The sequence below is a fragment of the Pseudopipra pipra genome, chromosome 5 (assembly GCF_036250125.1).
Source record: "Pseudopipra pipra isolate bDixPip1 chromosome 5, bDixPip1.hap1, whole genome shotgun sequence".
Taxonomy (NCBI): Eukaryota; Metazoa; Chordata; class Aves; order Passeriformes; family Pipridae; genus Pseudopipra; species Pseudopipra pipra.
This window is the reverse complement of record NC_087553.1, coordinates 25,612,723-25,631,859: the sequence shown is the minus strand read 5'-3', so window position 1 is coordinate 25,631,859 and position 19,137 is coordinate 25,612,723. Positions and strand designations below refer to the sequence as shown.

General features: G+C 48.2%; 1 protein-coding gene across 8 annotated transcripts in view; it reads right to left on the bottom strand.

The window, feature by feature from the left end:
• Positions 1–3,029: 3,029 nt before the first annotated feature.
• The window catches only part of ZC3H7B (zinc finger CCCH-type containing 7B), a 47,176-nt gene continuing 31,068 nt past the window's right edge, over positions 3,030–19,137 (bottom strand). For 4 of the 8 annotated variants that reach the window (XM_064655197.1, XM_064655199.1, XM_064655202.1 and 1 more), the window contains exons 17-23: positions 18,867–18,952; positions 13,325–13,458; positions 11,987–12,092; positions 10,791–10,899; positions 8,916–9,049; positions 7,979–8,142; positions 6,861–7,238 (exon numbers count right to left, since the gene is read on the bottom strand). In XM_064655197.1, the coding sequence (XP_064511267.1) occupies positions 7,046–7,238; positions 7,979–8,142; positions 8,916–9,049; positions 10,791–10,899; positions 11,987–12,092; positions 13,325–13,458; positions 18,867–18,952 (926 nt within the window). In that variant the 3' untranslated portion in view covers positions 6,861–7,045. Of the gene's footprint in view, positions 7,239–7,978; positions 8,143–8,915; positions 9,050–10,790; positions 10,900–11,986; positions 12,093–13,324; positions 13,459–18,866; positions 18,953–19,137 lie in introns of all 8 variants that reach the window. The other 4 variants (XM_064655201.1, XM_064655200.1, XM_064655204.1 and 1 more) reach the window with 3 other exon arrangements.

The following is a 19,137-nucleotide window of genomic DNA, read 5'->3' as shown; positions in this document are numbered from 1 at the left end:
GAGACTGTTGGGTGGGACAGCAAGATACATACTCCTCTGTCTGCTTCCTTCTCAAAATGAAGAGCCTGGCTGTAAGGACCTGGACTGTCCCTCAGCCATCCCTTCCCCTCAGACCCCCTGGCAACAATGTGGTCCCCAGCAGGAGCAGGAAACCTGCAGTGTCATAGCCCAAGAGGTCAGAGCTTGATGGACAGATACAGGAGTCATCTGAGCCTGGGGAAGGCATGTGGACTCAAAGAAAACAACTAATCCTTCAAAAGGCTTGGGCAGTTTGGCTGCTGCTTATCCCCCAAAGGCAAGACATGAAAGGTCTCAAACAGGAGAAGATCCAAACTGCCTAGAGCTTCTTTTGAAAACACTGCTGCTGTATTGAATCCCCACCAGAGCTCCCAGGGGCAATGTCCAGCCATGTTGCAGTTATTCTCAACTCATTTGGCTGAGGAAAACTGAGGCCATCTTACTCCCATGGAAGCAGGACTTTCCCTCTCTGCCTCAGGGCTTTGCTGGGATACAGACAGGGGAGCAGTGCCTTGGTATTCAATTAGAGAAACTATGTAGCTCTTCCTCCATCTGACCATCTGCCTGGAGGGCCTCAGAACTATTGGAAGCCCACAGCTAAGGCAAACATAGGAAATCCACTGAGAACAAAAGAAATACACCAAAGAGCACCTCCAGAGCTGAGTGTTTTTCCAGTTCCAAGCAAGCCAAATCTATTCTGGCATCTGGGTTTAGAGTTTTCCATCCCAGCCCTGTTTAAATGTAATTTTTGGGAGAATTAATGTAGTTAGTTATGAATAATCCTATTTCCTGGTACTCTGCTATGTTTGTGCCTCCTGAGGCTCTCTGGAAAAAGTAGGAGTTTTCTGGGGCACTGTCATCTGTAAGATAAACTGCAGAGAGGAGCATCCCTGAAAGGAGTAATCTTGGGAGCTGCCAGAGACAGGACTGTTGTGGTGAGAAAGGAATCATCTGGAGCTGTCATTTGGTCTGATCCCTGCTCTTGTCCTTGCTGCACCTGGATCTAATGTTTTTAGAAAACATCACTCCTGTCCTGGGGCCACCAGGACTGCTGCTCCAGCCTGGAGGGGGAACTGCAGAAAAACAGGAGGTGACAATCCATCTGGGAAGGGAGAGAGGTTATTTGGAATGGATAAGCCCTGTCCTGTCTCCTTCCATCCTGGGGAGAAAGGGCAAGGCTGGATGAGACATGGCTCAGAGCTCCTGGCCAGAGCTCCTGGCCAGAGCTTTCTAGGAAGCCACAAGAGCTAAGTGTCCACAGGACCTCTGCCCAGAGCCACCAGCAGCACCCAACTAAATCTGTTCAGCACCTTCTGCCCCACACTGAATATCTGTGTGCTACAGCCAGGTGTGTCTGCAGCCTTTCCTCCTCCACTTCCTCCCATTGGTCACTTCTATCCAGCTGTCTTTTACTATTTAGCATGTTGTTTTCTGCCCCATGTTTTTCCCCCCAAGTGCCCTACATGGTCCTCCTCTGGGCCATCCACCCCAGCCAGTGACCAGCACACCTCCCCAGGTTACAGCTCCTGCATGACAGGAACTCTCTGCTACTCTCTGTGCACAGAACACAACACAACACTGTCCTGTTCTTGGTTGCAATGGCAGCAGCAAACACAAGGAAGAGGATGACAGCATTTGGATCACCTGCTGTCACTGCCTAGAAATGTTTCTCTATAGTGTGGGCAGGCAGACTCAGTCACAGGATTGCTTAGGAGTCTCATCTGCAGCAAACTCCCTCTGCCAAGCTGCTGTGTGATGGCATTAATGATCTTGAGCACAAAGACCTCCTCCCACCTCTCAGGGGTCTCTATCCCTGCTCCTCTCAATGTTCCATCAGACCTGGATCCTTCCTGGCTGACTTGTGTCTCCCCCCCTTGTCTTTTTAACTGCTGAAGTTCCTAGGAGGATCTGAATACTGAAATCACCACTCCTTTCCCTGCCTCTCCCAAATACAAGTTTATTTCAGTGAAGAAACACTGATTTACAGCTGAGGCTTAAACCTGCAAGGAAAACACTGTCTTTTTTTTCTTCTCATGCTTTGTCTGCCTTGCAATTTGACAATTTTGGTTTCCATGGTACTGGAAAGGCTACCCTCAACTCTTGCCAGCATGGCCTCAATAATCTCTGGAATGTAAAACTAATGTCTCTCATGTTGTACATAATCAATGCCCCTTGGAAGTCTACTGGTCTCCTCATTCCCCCTGCACTACAAGCTAGTGTTCAGGTGTCTCCTTTGACCAGAAGTCCCTATATTTGTATGGAGGCACATCAGGGAGATGTGTGACAAATCTCCTCTCCTCAGGCCTCACTGGATAAGGCCTTCTGGTTACTCTACCAGTTTATACAGCAGTAACAAGGCATATCCATGGGACTCCCCTGTCTTCACTGCATCTCCACTTCTGGCTTCATGAAGAATCCAGTTTTATTAATAAATGTTTTCACACTGACCTCTTCCCCCAGGTGCAGTGTTCCTCACACAGCATCCTCTCCAGGGGCAAAGTGCACAGATGCTTCCCATGGCCCAAGCTGTGTGCGACTTGGTGGGTAGGGCTCAGGGCATTTTCCCTGGCAGGGTGCACGCTGGCAGGCAAAAGAACTGTCTGACTCAGTTGAACAGAGTGGCCTACACAGCAAAACAGCCTCTAGATGAAGGTGGTTACAAGACCTGATTACTGGAGGTTTCAAAACACAGGTTACCCAAACACCTGAGACTATGTGTTAATGCAGAGCACAGATTCTTGGCACTGGGGGGAAAGAAAAAAACCTTAAATACACCTAAAGTTCACAAGAACTGTGTTCCTGATGAAGAACTCCATAATCTGTTAATACACACATAGGCAATTTTCCACTCAGCAAGACGAACAGATTATACCTAAAGATGGGAGAAAGCCAAAGCGATCGAATGTTTAATGTGCTCCCTTTGCTTCCCTCCTCACAGCAGGGAAACCCGAAACCAAGATAAAAACCCTTTGCAGGCTATTTGAAAAACACAAACACACACTGGATCAGGAGACGGTTTAAAGTGCACACTTTTATTTTCTATTACAAAGGCTATAAGAAGCAAGTTTGGTTTTTTTCTTTATTTAAGAACAAAAACGTTGTTAAAACATCTACATTATTATCCTGATACTAGACCTTATGAAAGATACTAAGTTCTTTTTTAATAGTAAAGCGTGGTATTCTTAAATTATATTAATACAAAGACATATTAAAGGACTCGAAATCATTACTACCCAGCTCAGAACTGCAGCATCCCCTTGCTATCTTTTCCTTTCGCTTGCTAAAATCCATCCATTTTTGACATACAGTTTCATACAAGCTAAGTAGGGTATTTTCTGTTGTTTGGTTGTTTGTTTTTTTTTATTTCCCCCTGTAAAGGCCAGGTTAACTCCAATGCCAGTGTCACTTAAATCCCTGCCCCTACCAAAGAATTTGGGAAAAGAGTTTCACTAAGTCCTTCAGCATTTAACAAGTTTCTGCTCTGTGTGAATGTCTGTGGTTATTTTACGGGATATGAAATTTTCTTCTAATGTTACAAAATTAGAACATCACTTCTTTTGTTAATAACCCTCAAATTTGGTTCTGTGCTGCAGAATTTTCTTCTCTCACATGAATGAAGAAGAGAGAGTTATCAGAGTCTTGTGAACACACCACTAACGCAGCCCTACCATTTGTGGTTTATCTGTTGTAGAGCTGCGAGCGCTGAGCAGTTTTGCTGAGAGCACATGTGTGCTGAAGAAAACCCTCTTGGCTTGATAAAGCGAGCCTAAGAAGTCAAGTGTGAACCTTCCTGTCTTTCACAATGTCCCTTTAAATAATATAAGCAAAGCCTTACCATTAAAACTTAACTCACTAGCTAGCAGTATAATACTCTCTCACTGAGATAGGACTGCAAGGACATCCTAAGGGGTTTCAAAAATGTGAACAGGGAAACCTGTCCCATCTCAAAATTTATACATATCTATATAAACCCCTCCCCTCTTTTGTTATTTTCCTTTTCCTATGCCAAATAAAAGTCTTCATATTTAAACTGGAGATGCTGCGTTTCCTGGCCCGAGTCCTATTCCTTTACCCTCATTTTAAAAGATTCCTTTGATACCACACACATATAATATTATATATAGAGATATATTTAATACCTGTGTATATATGCTTCATGGGAGGGGTCACATATATACACACTAAAACAAGTCTGGTGACAAAGTACTGCAACACCACAGACCAGGTTATCATATCAGGGAAAACAAAAAGAGACACTCAACACAACCCCTCACCTCACCTCACCTCACCTTACCTCACCTCACCTTACCTCACCTCACCTCACACATGCTCTCCCTCTCCCCAACTCGGCTCCAGCCCGAACCTCCAAAACCTTGCTGAGCAGCTTGTCTCTCGTTGCAGAGATGGGGAGAGGGGATAGTGACACACCCCATAACTTAAACAAGTCCTCATATGGAAATCACGGCTCAGCAAACATTAGAGTCACACTAGAGATGCAGGTTTGTTTTAAAAATAAAAAATACATTCCAATGTTCCCCAATCCAGATTTTCTTCCTTGGCATCTCTGCCCAAGAAGAGCAGAACAAGATAACCCAGGAGCTGATGCCTGCCTTCTCCTGTCTCTGTCTGTAAAGCTGACCACTTGAGCACAAGGATGACCGGGAGAAGGTACCACAAAGGACAGAGAAGAAAATATAGCACCTGACCACTCAAAAACTGCCGTCTGATATTGCTCATACCAAACCAATGACTACCATCCGCATTTTAAGGGAGAGGAAAATAGCTCTGTGGGGAAGTGGTTGAGTTGTCCCAGGAAGTGGCTGAGTCGCCATCCCTGGAGGTATTTGGAAAGACGTGTAGATGTGACAATTAGAGACGTGGTTTAGTCTAGGGACTCGGCAGTGCAGGGTTAATGACTGGACTTGATGATCTTTGAGTTCTTTTCCAGCCTCAGCAATTCAAAGTGCAGAGGCACATTCAGTTTCCTTAGAGCACATTATCTCTCTGGAAAGACTCCAGACTAGCATGCAGAGCACTCTGTTCCATAACTGGACAGTAACCACCCCAGTGGAGCCAAAGTACCTCCCTGAATGCTGGTTTAGAAAGGTGACAGCTGCCCCCACAGCATCTGCTGCATTTTCACATCTCCCAATTTCCACATCTCCTCTCTCCTGGAGCGGTGAACCCCAATGATATGGGAGCAGGGAGGAAAGAGGGAGACCCAGCAATGCCAAAGCACCAAGCAGTTCAGGGCCAGATTGTATTTACCATGGACACAGCACTGCCAGCCCCAAGGAGTCCAAGACTGCTGTCCAGGGAGACTCTGTATGAAAAAGACATCCCTGGTGCAGGCTAGGAGGGAGATGTGTTTGTGTTTGAGTGGATGGTGCCATCCCTGCATACAAAACTGCAAAGCACAGCTGGACTGCAGAAGAGAGGAGAGGGAAGCTCAGGACAGGACACATGTTTACTGCTTACAGGAAGAGACCACCAGAAAGGACAAGGCTGGCATTCAGAGCAGTACTGCCTCTTCCTGCTGCCACTATAAAAGCCAAAAATCCTGGCCCAGAGCTCACCATTACTGCTTCCCCCATCATGGCATACATCAGGCAGGGCAGGAGCAGGCGCATGGCTGGGTCCCACCGTGCCACTCACTCTCAAACACTGTCCGTGCCCTGGGTCACGTCCTGGCTGCACTGTGCATCTGCAAGCTCCCTGCCCTGGCTCTGAGGAGGAGAGAGCTGGACCTCTGGTGCTGGTAAGTTGTTCCAGTTGCATTATCATTGGCTAAATATCGCCCATGCTCCATCACTGCTCGATGGTGTCCTTTTAAATAGGTTCCCACCCAGGTCTTCTGGCAGTGCAGGGAAAAACACAGCTCTAAGTAACCAGAAGCACACATCATTTAAAGAGCAAAAAGGGAACACCATTACCTCCCTTCTTTCTCTTCAGGACACAAGGCAACACAGAAACACAGGCTCCTTTTGGTTACAGCCTTCCTCCTGACTGATACTGCTGCATGGACTACAGTGACATAGGGTGTGTCACAGACTCCACTACACCTTCTAGATGGGTCCAATCTTATTTGCAGTAGTCCCATCAGCCAAAAAACAAAACCAAAATTATTTACCCTGAATACTTGCCACACAGTGAGAAAGGCATCTAATGAAGAGTCACCAATTTCCTTTCTGGATACAGTCAGCTGGAACAGCCTGAAGTCACCTACAACACAGTTCCCACTGCTGCAAGCAGTTTCATTACTTTGCTGCTTTTACCGGCACTGCTACACCACAGGCTGTTATCTTCCTCAACACCAGTTTATGCCACAGGGCAATATAGACAGCAGGAGCTTAAGCCTAGATGTTTTAAAGCCAGATCTAGTGGTTTTCCTTCTTTGCACCTAAATTCATAATTCTTCTGGTACTGAACTCCCAGGAGAGCAGGAAGGCTGCAGCTCTTTTCACCAGATATCATAAAATCATAGAATCATAGAATGGCCTGGGTTGGAAGGGACCTTAAAGACCACTTAGTTCCAATCCCCCTGTCCAAGGACACCTTCCACTAGACCATGTTGCTCAGAGCTCTATCCAACCTCGCCTTGAACACTCTGGGGGATGGGGCATCCACAACTTCTCTGGCCCTTTCTCTCAGCTCTGTCCTCCAGACCTGCGCAGTTGTACTCTGAAGGACAGAGCAGTGACACAAGGAGAAATGCTCTGTTTTGCAGCCCAGTACAAACTGAATTAATTCCTTTGGACAGTGAAAACAAAAAGATGGAGTGGAGGGAGAATTTGGGGGAAAGAAAGGAGAAAAGATGGATCACAAACTCGGTAAGCATGGCGTTTGCTGGCCAAGGAGAATCAAATTCACAAATTCATTCATCACTAATAAATCATCGTCTCATAATCTTAAAACAAAAGAAAAGAAAAAGTTCTCTTTGTAAGACACTGATCTCGCTCTCCCTGCTACTGCCACTCGGAAAACCCACTCCGTATTTCTGCAGCTGACAGGCTCCCCCCTGTCCTTACTATACACCATCCCGCAATAGGAAGTTGTATTTCCCAAAGTCGTCATCCCTGGGGCAGAGCAGCATGTCCTTGCGGGCTTTGGCCAGTTTCTGTTTCAGCACTTCCCTCCGGTCCAGCCACTCCGTCAGTTCGTCCTGGCCATGGGCATAGCGACACTCCTCTCCCTCAGGACAGGCCTTGTTCTTCTGGAACCTGCCAGCACAAGAAGCACGGTGAAGAGGGCACCCCCAGGATGGGGTTATGAGCTCCCTGTCTGGGATACTCGATCAGGACCCACTGAAACATGCTGCGAATTCTCCTTTTTAAGGGCGAGACAATTCTTACAAACCCATACAGGTGGGAAAAGCAACGGAGACTGGCAACAGAAACAGAGCAATGAAAAGAGCAATGGCTATGAGGGGATTTAGTTAAGAGCACAAAACAATGTGAGCTGGACCTGGACCAGCAGGGATGAGGAGAAACCAGTGCACAAGAAAGGAAATGCCAGGTAACCACCACAAAAGACAGAGCTTTCTCTAACCAAAATGGCATCTAACCTTCTCAGGGCACCTCAAGGTGATGATTCAGAGGGTGTGAGCATTCAAACCATTTAATAAGGCACCTGGGATTCCCCCACGCGCTAGGCCAAATTGGACTGTTCAGCAGCCAGAGAGCTGAGAGCATCCTGGCTACGGAGGGCACAGGTGCAGACATGAAACTTGCTCTCCTTTTCTAAAGACACATGCTCAGGAGTGTATTTTTATCCCTCAGTATTGTGGCTGAGCACCTCTGGGATCCAAAAGCAGCCTCGCTGTAACCCAAATCCATCATCTCATCCCACTCCTCCTCTATGCAGAAGTCTCTGTGAGAGGATGAGGAGGGATGACAAAGGTGCTGGGCCTGTTACCCCATCCCTGCAGCAGCAGCACAGGAGGGAGATGAGACAGCGGTACCTTTCGCAGAGCCGGAATTCGCCCATGGGGAAGCGGTAGGTCCAGCAGCTGGAGTCACTGTCTGAGGTGAAGACCTTTTCCTTGTGCTTTTCCGACTGGATGTGCTGCTGCCATTGCTTCTTGCTGTTGCTGTTCTTCCCGCAGAGCCAGCAGTGGTAGCCCATCTAACCGGTGCAGACAGGGCAAAGGGCCAGTCAGTGTGTTGACATTCACATCTATCTGCCTTCCCTGTGCTGGCACTGCCTCTCCCCCCTCTCCTTCCAGAGCATCCTGGAAACTCCACTCAGTCTACGACTTCCCACACTTCTCTGCCATGTCATCTTCAGGGAACTGTGCTGTCACTAAAGGGAAACTAAGGAGATGCTCTGTTGGCATCTACCTATGGCCCAAACAGGCTCAGCAGACAGGGCAGCTCAGTTCACCGACATGGTCCCCCTGCCCCTGCTGATGGGCCCAGTGGGGTCTCACTGCAGGGTCCCCAGGTGCACAGGCAATGCAGGACTCTTCAGGAGCACAAAGCCTTACACCAGCAAGGAGTCTAAGGAGGCACATCTGCCTTTAGTTTTCCAAGGCTGCTGTGCTCCCGACCCAGCTCTTCTCCAAGCTTCTTCCTTTTCCAACAGGCCTGTAATGGTTTTGCCAGCTTGCCCAGGAGCAGGCAGGAAGCCTGGAGAGAGGCTGAGCCCACACAAAAGGGAACCTAAGGTAGACTCCTACTGACTTGAGGATTAACAGAAAAGCCATTGCAGAGCCTTGCTGACCCCAGGTCAATCTCTTCTTGCCTCAGCTGTGCTGCCCTTGTGCTGCTCCAAGCCATCCATTTAACCTACGTTAGAAGAGAAATGCAGCCCCCACTAGCTCACATCTGGAGCACAGGAGAGCGGCAGGCTGTCAGCACTGAGGAGGAAGAATACAGAACAAGAGATCAGCTGATTACCATGATGTCAGCATAGTCGGTGGGCATCTGGATCTGCTTCTCCCCTTCTCGCGAGGTGAGTGGTGTTCCCTCTCCAGGCTTCCCAGGATTGTGTTTCTTTAGCCACATGTCATAGGTCTGCTGCATATCTAGTACTGCACAAAGGCGACCCATGAAGTCACTCAGACAACCTCCCACACCGTGCACAAACTATGAGAAAAGGATGAACGCTGGGGCGGCCCTTCCCTCCCCTCGCCCGCGCAGCAGCAACAGACTGAAGGTCTGCGCTTGGGAGGCCCCATGTCACCTCCTCAGATGAGACCCCTGGGGAGAGGAACCAAATTCACATGACACCACCTGGTATGGGGGGTGTCTTCTATCAGTTGAAAGGGAACTGTGACAGCAGCTACACAAAATTGTCAGGAAGGTGGGAAAGTGCCCCAAGTTCTCCATAGAATTCACCCCACAAGACGATTCTCCATCAGGCCTGGTTCTGCTTGACATCAGAAGACATCTCACTCCAGCCAGGAAGCTAAGGCTGGGGCTGGTTTCAGATCCGTCCCTTTCCTCTAAGCCTAAGCTTCATCCTCAGCGCTAGAGAGGGAGGAGAGCCCTTAAGCAAGCTGGCCACAGGAAGCATTGAGGAGGGGAGAAAGACCTAATGATAGCTTGCTCCAAGTTCATAACCTGCCCAGAGGACTACAGTAATTGTCTCTTGTGGCTTTTGGTTTAAAACCCACTCAGCAAACTAGTGGGAAAGGAAATTTGAGGTGGAAGCTTTAACTACGCATCTGCCTTTCCAAGATCAGCTCCTGAGAGAGCCTATGGAAACAAATGTATGGAAACACAAATGTTTGCAGACACCAATATGATGCTCTAAGTGCAATGCATTAATTATTTACTCCTTGCTAAAGGGGTAATTGAGGAACTTGAGGCAATAGGAACTTAAGAATAATGAATGCAAATTCCCCCAAAGTGAAACAACACTGTCCTTAGAAGATTCACCTTTGTGCTTAAGCAAACATGCCCACCACACTGGTCTGATGTGCTTTAAAGGCCTCAGCAACAAAATGATTTGAACTGTAACAAGTAACAGTTTGGCCCAGCAGAGAGAAAGACCCTCCATAGAATCATAAAGACCAAACAAACTCAGGGCAGGGTTGAAATCCTTTAGGCTTTTCTGCATCTCCCACAGTGGCAGGTGAACACCTGGACAACTGGTCCTTTTTCCCCAGCTTGCTGTTAGTCTGAATAAACAATGATTGCTGCCATAGCTGGCCATCCAGGACACAGGCTATCCCCCAGACGGTAAGCTGGGAACCTGCATAATTAAATAGAGACAAATTCCTCCAAAAAAGTCACCACCCAACGATGTTCTCGTTCAGGATATCAGCTCCACCCCTTTGAGTACAATGCCATGAGTAGGGAGTGCCACAGCCCAGGAGCAAGGGATATGAAGAGAAAAAGGCAAGAAAGCCAAGGCAGACAGAAGACAGACAAGAGAGATACAGGAGCAGCTACAGGCCAGGACTGGTGCTTTGGCAGAGCTCCATACAGAGTCAGGCCTGGGACTTCACAGGCAACTGGAGGGACAGCACAGGGTGGATTCAAAAGTGCTGCAGAAAGAGAGGGCAGGAATGGAGCAAAGCAAGACATGGGACCAATGTGCACAAGTCTCAGGGCAAGGGACTCAAGATATACATGCACATTTACAAAAAGAGCAGCTCTAAATTACTGTAGACAAGACCTGTCCCTTAATCCCACCTAAGCTCATGGGAGCAGCCCTGTCCAGCTCCATCTCTGTTGTCAAGGGTATGTCTTAAAAAAACCTGCATCCACTCCCCAAATGCCCTCTTCCCTCTCCCTAGACTCTCTGGCCCACATTTCCCCACTCACTTTTATTTTCTTTCATGAAGGTCCACATGTCTCTCTCCTCAGGGCTGTGGGCAAAGGAGCAGTTGCCCACATACTGGCATTTCCTGCCATTCTGTGCATGGATACACAACTGTTAAAAAGACAGAGAGAAAAATTTAGCATCAGCACAAATACTCCTTGGTAGAGGGGAAAGTGGGTTCAATAATCAGCTGGGGCATTAAATTGCACACAGGAAAGGTTGCAAACACGACACTTCATACATCATTAACTCATGCTTCTTTTCCTCAATCTTCAGATGACATAAACATGCAGGCAGCTCAGTTCAGCACCTGTTCCATTTCCACAGGTGACCAGGTGCAGGTACAGGTCAAGAGAGCAGGGAGCAACCTGAGTTGACCCCATAGTGTCTCCTGCTGGTCAAGCTGCTGGTCCCCAAAGGTGACTCATTCTCCAACCATCTCCAAGTGGGTGAAGAGTGGCTTTACAGGTTGCTTAGACCACACTAGTGTGCACATAACTTTACCTCACAGCTACCAACAGCATCAGTGCTAGAGAAAAGGAGAAGTTTCCAAGCATCATATTGACTGATCATCCCTTCTCTGCCAGTCCTGGCACCACAGGGGGACAGAGGGTAGGGTACCCCTGTGACAGGGTAGGGTGAAGGAGCTTCTCCTTTCAGAAAAAATGAAAGAAGAGGAAGAGAGAAGCTATCTATCACCACATTTGGGGCTGGGGTTGGAGGTTGGATATCTGTAACTTTCCTCACAGCATGTGGCTTTTTTAGCTCTTCTTAGAGTTTTACTTTCAAAACCCATTGTGAGCAAGTTTCACAATCTACAGCAGCCCAGCCACAGCAAAGGCAGGGACTGGCTTCTCCTAAGTGCCTCTCCTCTCACCCATATTGAGAAACCCTGACCTAAGGGGACACTTAAATTTCATTCCCAAACCCTGTGCCAGCCAGAGATGCACTAACAGTTCTTGTTATGCATTAACAGCAACTTCAAAAACTCGCATATGTGCATGGAGTGGTTTAAATGGGTGTTGCTCCTTCTTCTGCTCCACCTTTTTGCTGGATGTGTTTTGTTGCCATCAGTCTGTCCTTACCTCCCATCTCAGCCATCACGTGCCTGCCTCCCTGCCAGGCCTGCAAGGGACCAGCCCTCAAAGCTGTACCATGGTGGAAGGGAAGGGGAAGGGGCATCTGGCATGGGGCTTACATCATATTGCTGTGGGAAGTTGCGGGTGGGAGGCAGTGGTCGCACTGACACCCACTTCTTCTTTGCTTTGGACATCACCAGCAGGACACGGCGTTCCTTTGTCCAGCTGAAGAAGAGAGAAAAAATCAAGAGAGGCATAAGGAAGAGCAGAACAAGGGTTCTTTACCTCAGAGACCCTTAAATATTGAGAGCTGACCAGATCCTGCTGTCCAGCTTGTGCCTGCACTATCTGGTTGCTTCTAGACATGCACATCTGTGATGGAGAAGCTACAAGAAGGGTGTTTAAGGAGGACTTCTCCCTGTACATATTACCTATTTCCTAGGGTATTTTTTCTCAAAAAGCCACAAAAATCTCCCCCAAATCTCACATGACATCACCACGGATTACTAACCCTTTGACACAGCCAATTCTTGTGCAATCAGTTTCATGAAAAACACTTGGGAATATTTTCTGCTTGAAAGGTGCAATAGAAATGCAAGTTGTTACAAGCACTGTCTTATGGACAGGTGCCAGGAAGTATTAATTCTCCTGCAGCTCCAGCAAGTGATTACCAGGAGATACCCTGGGCAAAAGCCCCAGCTCTATTCAGCAGCTGCACAAAGAGGTGTTATTTTTCCCATTCCAGGAAGCAATCCTCACCTCCTCATTTCCTCTAGAAACTGCTGCTTCTGTCTCTTCTTCAACAGAAGTCTTACATTTGCAATAGTATGCTGGACTGTGCCTCTGTGGCTTGTGTTATGGGAAGAGAAGTCCTATAAACCCTTCCATCCCAACCTGCCAGACTGCCTGGGTGAGACAGGCCACAGTTTTCATGACCCAACAGTTACTTCCCAGACAATATTCCTCTTGCAGAGGGCTTATAAGAAAGATGGGAATAAATTTTTTAGTAGGGCCTGTAGTTATAAGACAAGGGGTAATGGCTTGAAACTGAAAGATGGTAGATTCAGACAAGATATAAAGAAGGAACTTTTTATGATGAGGGTGTTGAAACACTGGCACAACCCAGAGATGTGGTGGATGCCCCATCCCTGTAAACTTTCAAGGTCAGGCTGGACAAGGCTCTGAGCAACCTGATCTAGTTGAAGATGCCCCTGTTCATTGCAAGAGGACTGGACTAGATGACCTTTAAAGGTTCCTCTCAATCTGAACTGTTCTGTGATTCAATAATTCTATCACACCAAACATTCTTATGGGCCCCAACGAGCTGAGAGGTGCAAATAGACATGACATGCATCACAGAAGAGCAATCAAAGCAATGAAAAAGCCAAGGAAACTAATTCAAAATCAAGCAGAATGCTTGAAGAGGGGTGAGGGAAAGAGAAAGTTGCATTGCTCACCAGTGGCGGGCTTTGGCACTACAGTACTTGAGGTCTTTATCTGGCTCCACCAGCTGCCCATTCCTCCAGCACTGGCCACACACAAATTTCATCTGGAGGTCAAAGGTGCTTGACGTGGGAGTCCGGGGAGAAGCCTGGGGAAAAGAACCACAGTCTCAGGCACACAGAGCCAAAATGCACTCCCCAAACCTGCCACAGTCATGCTGGCAGCTCCCCGCATGCCCATGTGCCAGCGACAGGCCAGATTAAATCAGAGACAGCCTAGCTCTTCTTTGCCAGTGTTAGCTGGTGGCCCATTGAGATTCCAGACAGGAGCAAAACCACTGCTTGCTTCAGCATGATTTCCTGGGCTTTGACATCTGGCTGAAAACACAGACAGTCTGACAGTTTCCAGCACTGACCAGGCCTGGCTGTGAAACCCCTGCAGCCTATCTCCGCGTACAGACAAGCTCTGTGAGACCTGCCCCAGCACTTATCCCCACTTCCCTGCAGGGAGGGCAATCCATGTCCTGCTCACTGCTTGTAGAGAGAGCTTGGTCACACAGCTGAGAGAGCCCCCTCAGGAGGAAGCCAGATCATGCCACAGTGCAGGATCCACCACTCCTGCTTTTGGACCAACAGGCTCATGCCATATCTACCATTTGACACCATGAACTCAGAGCTGGGTCCTCTTGTTGATATCCTTCCAAGCCATTTCTGGGCAGGTTTCCATCTCTCACAGTTTCTCTGCACTGGGTTTCACAAGCAGTTAATCACAGTCTCTGGACAGAGGTACAATGCATGTATTTCACACCTGCTCAGCCACTGCACTTATTTACCCCACCATGAGAAGGCTGGTTTGGGATTATGACTAACGGATTGTGGAGAAAAAAAAACAAACCAGGAGCCAGTCCCATATCGCTGCTGCCTCACGTTTTCTGAGCAAACCTCTGTAAAGCTGTTTGCATTCTGTATCACCCCTGGAAGACATGAGGCTGATGTCTCCCGTTCACTTCCAAACCAAAGAGCAAACCCGACTGCATGCCAGTGGCCCCGGGCCTGGGAGTATGTGAGAGTACAAAAGAACACCCTGGTCATCCAGCCAGCCATGAACAGTTCTCTGACTGCAAACTGCATCAGCAGCCCGTCCCACCTGCCATGCCTCGACTTCTAACCCTGAGCATCTCACAATGAGCAGACATGGCAAGTCATGTCCCTGAAGAGCAGGCTTCTGCAAGCAAATTATTAGCAATAGCATGGACCCTGTATACATCCTTTGACAAAGGGAAAACAGCAAGCACAGGCAACGCAAAATCAAAGCATCTCCGAGGAAACGCCACATCAGCTATTGACTACCACTCTGCATCCTCCAGACCTAGTCTTTTGCAGAAGCAGAGCTGACACATAAAAAGTCTTCTGTCACTGTGAAAAGCTGATCAGAGAGCTGACCTTTGTCTGTGCTGACTACAAGAGGCCATCAGTGCTCTGCTGTCCCACCAAAAGGACCCTACTAGGGAATCAGCATCTCTCTTGAAAAGCAGCAGTGATTCTCTGCTCCTCTGTAAGACAGCCTTTTTGGTGGCTCCCAGCACATGACTCATTCACCTATGCTGGTGATCTGTCAGCTTCCACTGTGCTGGTGACCACCAAGAACACATCAAAGTGGCTGGTTGTGGGATGAGTAGAGTTGAGACCTGGGCTATCATGGAAGGCAATAAGATGCCTCCTTCTGAGATGTACAGCCTTCAAACAGTAGTTTTAATCTCCTCTTGGTCTCCAAAGGAAATGACACTACAGCTCACTACTCACCCATCAAACCTACATGCCTAAGGTAACAAAATGGCACTGCTGGCATATTCCTTTTTATCAGTCCTGTGCTCTCCTCCTGGTGACAGATCTCTCAGCACAGTCAGAAAGCTTTGCTCAAACCTACTGACCCAGCAAAAATAAAAACTGAGTGGCTCCAGAAGGGAAAATAGATCAGAGATAAAAAGAATGTCTCTCAGGTAGTTCGGTAATCTGGGCTGCTTTTTCCACAAATTCTTAACCAAAAGAAGCCCCATGCATTTCTTCATCTGAGTCATGCAAACTGCTGATCAATCCAGTGGGCATGTATGCTCCCAGGATATTAGGAGCCAAGCAAAAAATCAAAGCTGCTGCTGTTAATTCTACATGACTGTATTTGTAAAGGCAAGACATACCTGGCAGGCTGCTGATAACCAACAGTGTGGAAATTGTATAACATGAGGCAAAAGTGCCATGGGCTATGGCACCACCCCTTGCTATGAAGCCAATATAGTGTTAGCTATACACCATGACAACCAAATAAATAAAAATCTTTGGCATGCTCTCCACTTCAGGCTCTGCAGAAAGCAACAGCCCCAACATGGCCACTCGTGTCTCCCAACTTCAGGAACCCGTCTCAGTCTGGAGGAGCCACATGCCTCAGGGGACTATATGAGGAGCCCATGTTACTCGGCCACACAACTGAGCGAGCTGTACTTGGGGGCACGTACCCCTTATTAGAGACTTTTCTTTCCTCTCCATGCTTAAATTAATAATACTGAGGTCAGCTTTCATGGGGTTCTGCAGCTGGCTAAGGGAGTAAAAACAAATTAGCCCTTGAAAACCAGAAAAAATCACAGCTACAGCCCCTCAATTCACAGGAATGCTATGGGAGACACCCAGCTACCTACAACAGTCCCTCCTGCTGGTTGCCTCTTCAATCTGCAGCCACTGGGTTACTCCTACAGCAGCTTCTATGGGACCAAATTTGTGGAGTCAGGTGCAAGATTCCTGGCAGGTGCTTAGCAAGCAGTGTATTTTCATCTTCCACTTCTTGCTAAGCCTCCTGACCTGCTCACAGCTACTGGGCTCCTGCCTGCTGCCTGCCTCTTTTCTCCACAACTGGACAGCCCCAGCTGCTAACTGAGTCCAACTGGCAGCCGTGACAAAACTGCAGCAAAATCCCCCAGAGCGACCTTGCTTCCGCTGACCAGAGGGCACCAGGGTGACAGTGGATCACACAGGATGGTGGGAAGGAGGAGTCTGTTTTTACAGCACTCCTGGGAAGTTGTCTTTGCCAGGCAGCCAACTTTGAAAGCTGGAAGGATGCTGAGAAAACTCTGAGTCACGTTAGCCTGCTTGGACAGGAGAAAACAATGACAAAAGTAAACATCTCTCAACAGATAGTTAGCCCTGCCCGCAGGGTCTTCGGCAGCAAGCCAGGGTCTCATCCCAAAGCACAGCTCTGTGGCTGAGGACGTGCTCATGCCAAAGCCATGGTTTGCTATTTGCAAACACATGCATCTGACCGACTTGACTCTGTCTCCCTGACCAGTGCCAGTGCCAGGCTGCCAATCCCCCCAGACAGCTGGTGCTGCCGCTGGTAGGCATTTTCTGACCATATCAACACGGCTGCTGTTCTGCCTCCACACCCTGGAAGGGTGGAGGGTGCAGGGTCCAGCTCTGTGACAGGCATTTGTGGGGTACAACCAGACTTTGCCACTGGCCATCAGCCCTAACACTGCTCACAGGGCCAAGAAAGTGTAGCTCTCTGCCTATCCCCTGATGCAGCAGGCTCTGGCATTTTGTTTCCTGATCCTCTGCCCTGTGCAAGCCCCAGCAGCCAGAAATGGAACCCTCACTCAGTATCCAGATCCCATGTGCTTCAGAGGACGTGCTCTGACCATGTCTGCTGTTCAGCTTGTTCTTCCAACAGCAGCACCTCCAGACAAAGGTGAATTTGAAGCTGCAAGGCTTACAGGAAAAAAAGCTGTCCATGTATTTTTTTTATCCCCTCATTATGCACAGAGAATGGCCAGAGAGAGCTTTCCGGAAAATGCAGGTAGATCCACAGCAGGCAGGAGAGAATCGGTCTCTAGACTGCGCTCTTGGGGCAGGCATTGCTGATACAAATCCAACTGCTGTCACAAACTGCTGCAAATTCACACTTAGTTTCCTTCCTTGTGGAGATGCAGGCCCCTCCCTCTGTCCCCACACCACACAGAAAGAAATCACAGCCAGCTCTGTCTGCAGGAACCATTCAGATCATCCGTTCTCACTTCTCATATAATATAGGATGTAGAAACTTGTCTTTCTCAGCTTCCTGAGAAGCTAGAACATATTTCTTAAGCAAGTCAGTTTTGGGAACTAGAGACCTTGGTTATTCTGAACTGCTGCTTTCCATTCCACTCCCCCACCATTTCAGACCACAACAGCTGCACAGGTTTGTTGCTGAGCATCCCCTCAAAGATGACTCCATCTCATGCAGCATAATCAGCACATATGTGGACACAGGGCCCACTGCAAGCATCAGTGCAGTCACCTGCATCTTTCCTGTTGGGCTAAGCCATGCCCATCAGACCTGCTTTTCCCCAGCATCAGTGCCCTATAGCCTTTAGAACACTTCTGTTGGCCCACAACCTAGACAAAAACCAGCTCCTACACACCACATGAGTGACTCAGATCCCTCTCCTATAAAACGCCTCTTCCTCAGGATGCTTACAGACTGCATTCAGTGCTGGTCTCTGCAGAGGGACTCCTGGGTGACAGGTTCCAGACGAAGGTGCAACACCCTTGTTTTGACAATAAGGCATAGACCAAGGGGTGGTGAGCTCAGGCCTTCACAAAAGGAAAGAAGGCAGTCAAATGGGAACAAAGAGGATTCACAGCACTTTCCCCGCTATTCTGCAGGGGAAAGAAGTGCTCCTATGCCTGAGTGCTTGCTAGGAGGCATGAAGTTTCTCATCTTGTCAGACATATTTTATGAAAGTAATTAAAGAATAAAAAACTCCTTGTTTTAATGGCAAAAACTGCTTTAGTTCAACCTCAGTGCTGGGAATTGTTCTCATTGGGTGGGCTCTGGTCCTACACTACAGAGCTCCCCTTTGGGGAAAAAAAAGGGTAAGGCAGCACTGCCCATAACCAACAAGTTGTAAGAAAGTAAACAAAAAAGTGCCCTTTGCTTATAACACACCTCTCCAGGGAAAGTTCTTGGCAGTGCTGGAGGATGCAGCCAGAGGCACCCTCTCCCACACTGAGAGACTGGTGGCACAAAGGCAAAGCTCACAGCCTCCTCCTGGTAAAGCACCATTAAGATCTCTGCCCAGCCTCAACAGCATCTCAACAGACTGGAAGTTCCACCTACTCCTGTATTTATATCAGTCCTGTGGGTCGAGTCATTTCTTAGAGTCCTTCAAACTGCTCTATCGTCCCTTGGCCACTAAAGGGCAGCAGGACACCTTTGGTCCCCACTCTGTGTGGCCACAGTCCTAAAATCTCCCAATTTCACTAGCAAGGTGCCACAGGAAACACCATTCTCTGTGTGTTGCCCTCCGTATCCTGGAGGATTCACCCCACCATGGAACAAAGCAGATAACAATGCTGCAAAACAAGGCACAAAGCTCAACACCAGCACAGCAACTGGGAAAGCTCTCAGCTGTCTTCCTCCTCAATGGCAAGCCTGGGACCTATCAGGCACAGTAGCGAGAGGGAAAGAGAGAAAGGGCTGGAACTGCTGGGAGCAAAACCAGGCTGCAAGCCCTAGATACACCTTACTTACCATGCTGTTGGCTGGTTTGCTGGCATGTGCCTCCATCTGCTGCCAGTACTTTTTAGATTCCTGCACGATATCTTCATGGGTCATTCCTGGGAACACAAAGGAGACAGAACTGAATTACCTTGCTTTGACCAACACAAGAGAGGGGTTGCAGGACTTCTTACATTTGGGCTTAGTAATCCCTGAGTGGCTGACAGCTTCTGACAGTCTCCCTGTAGTGTCAGGACATGAGTTGTGAGGGGATCCATCATGGAACATGTTTAATCCCAGGCTA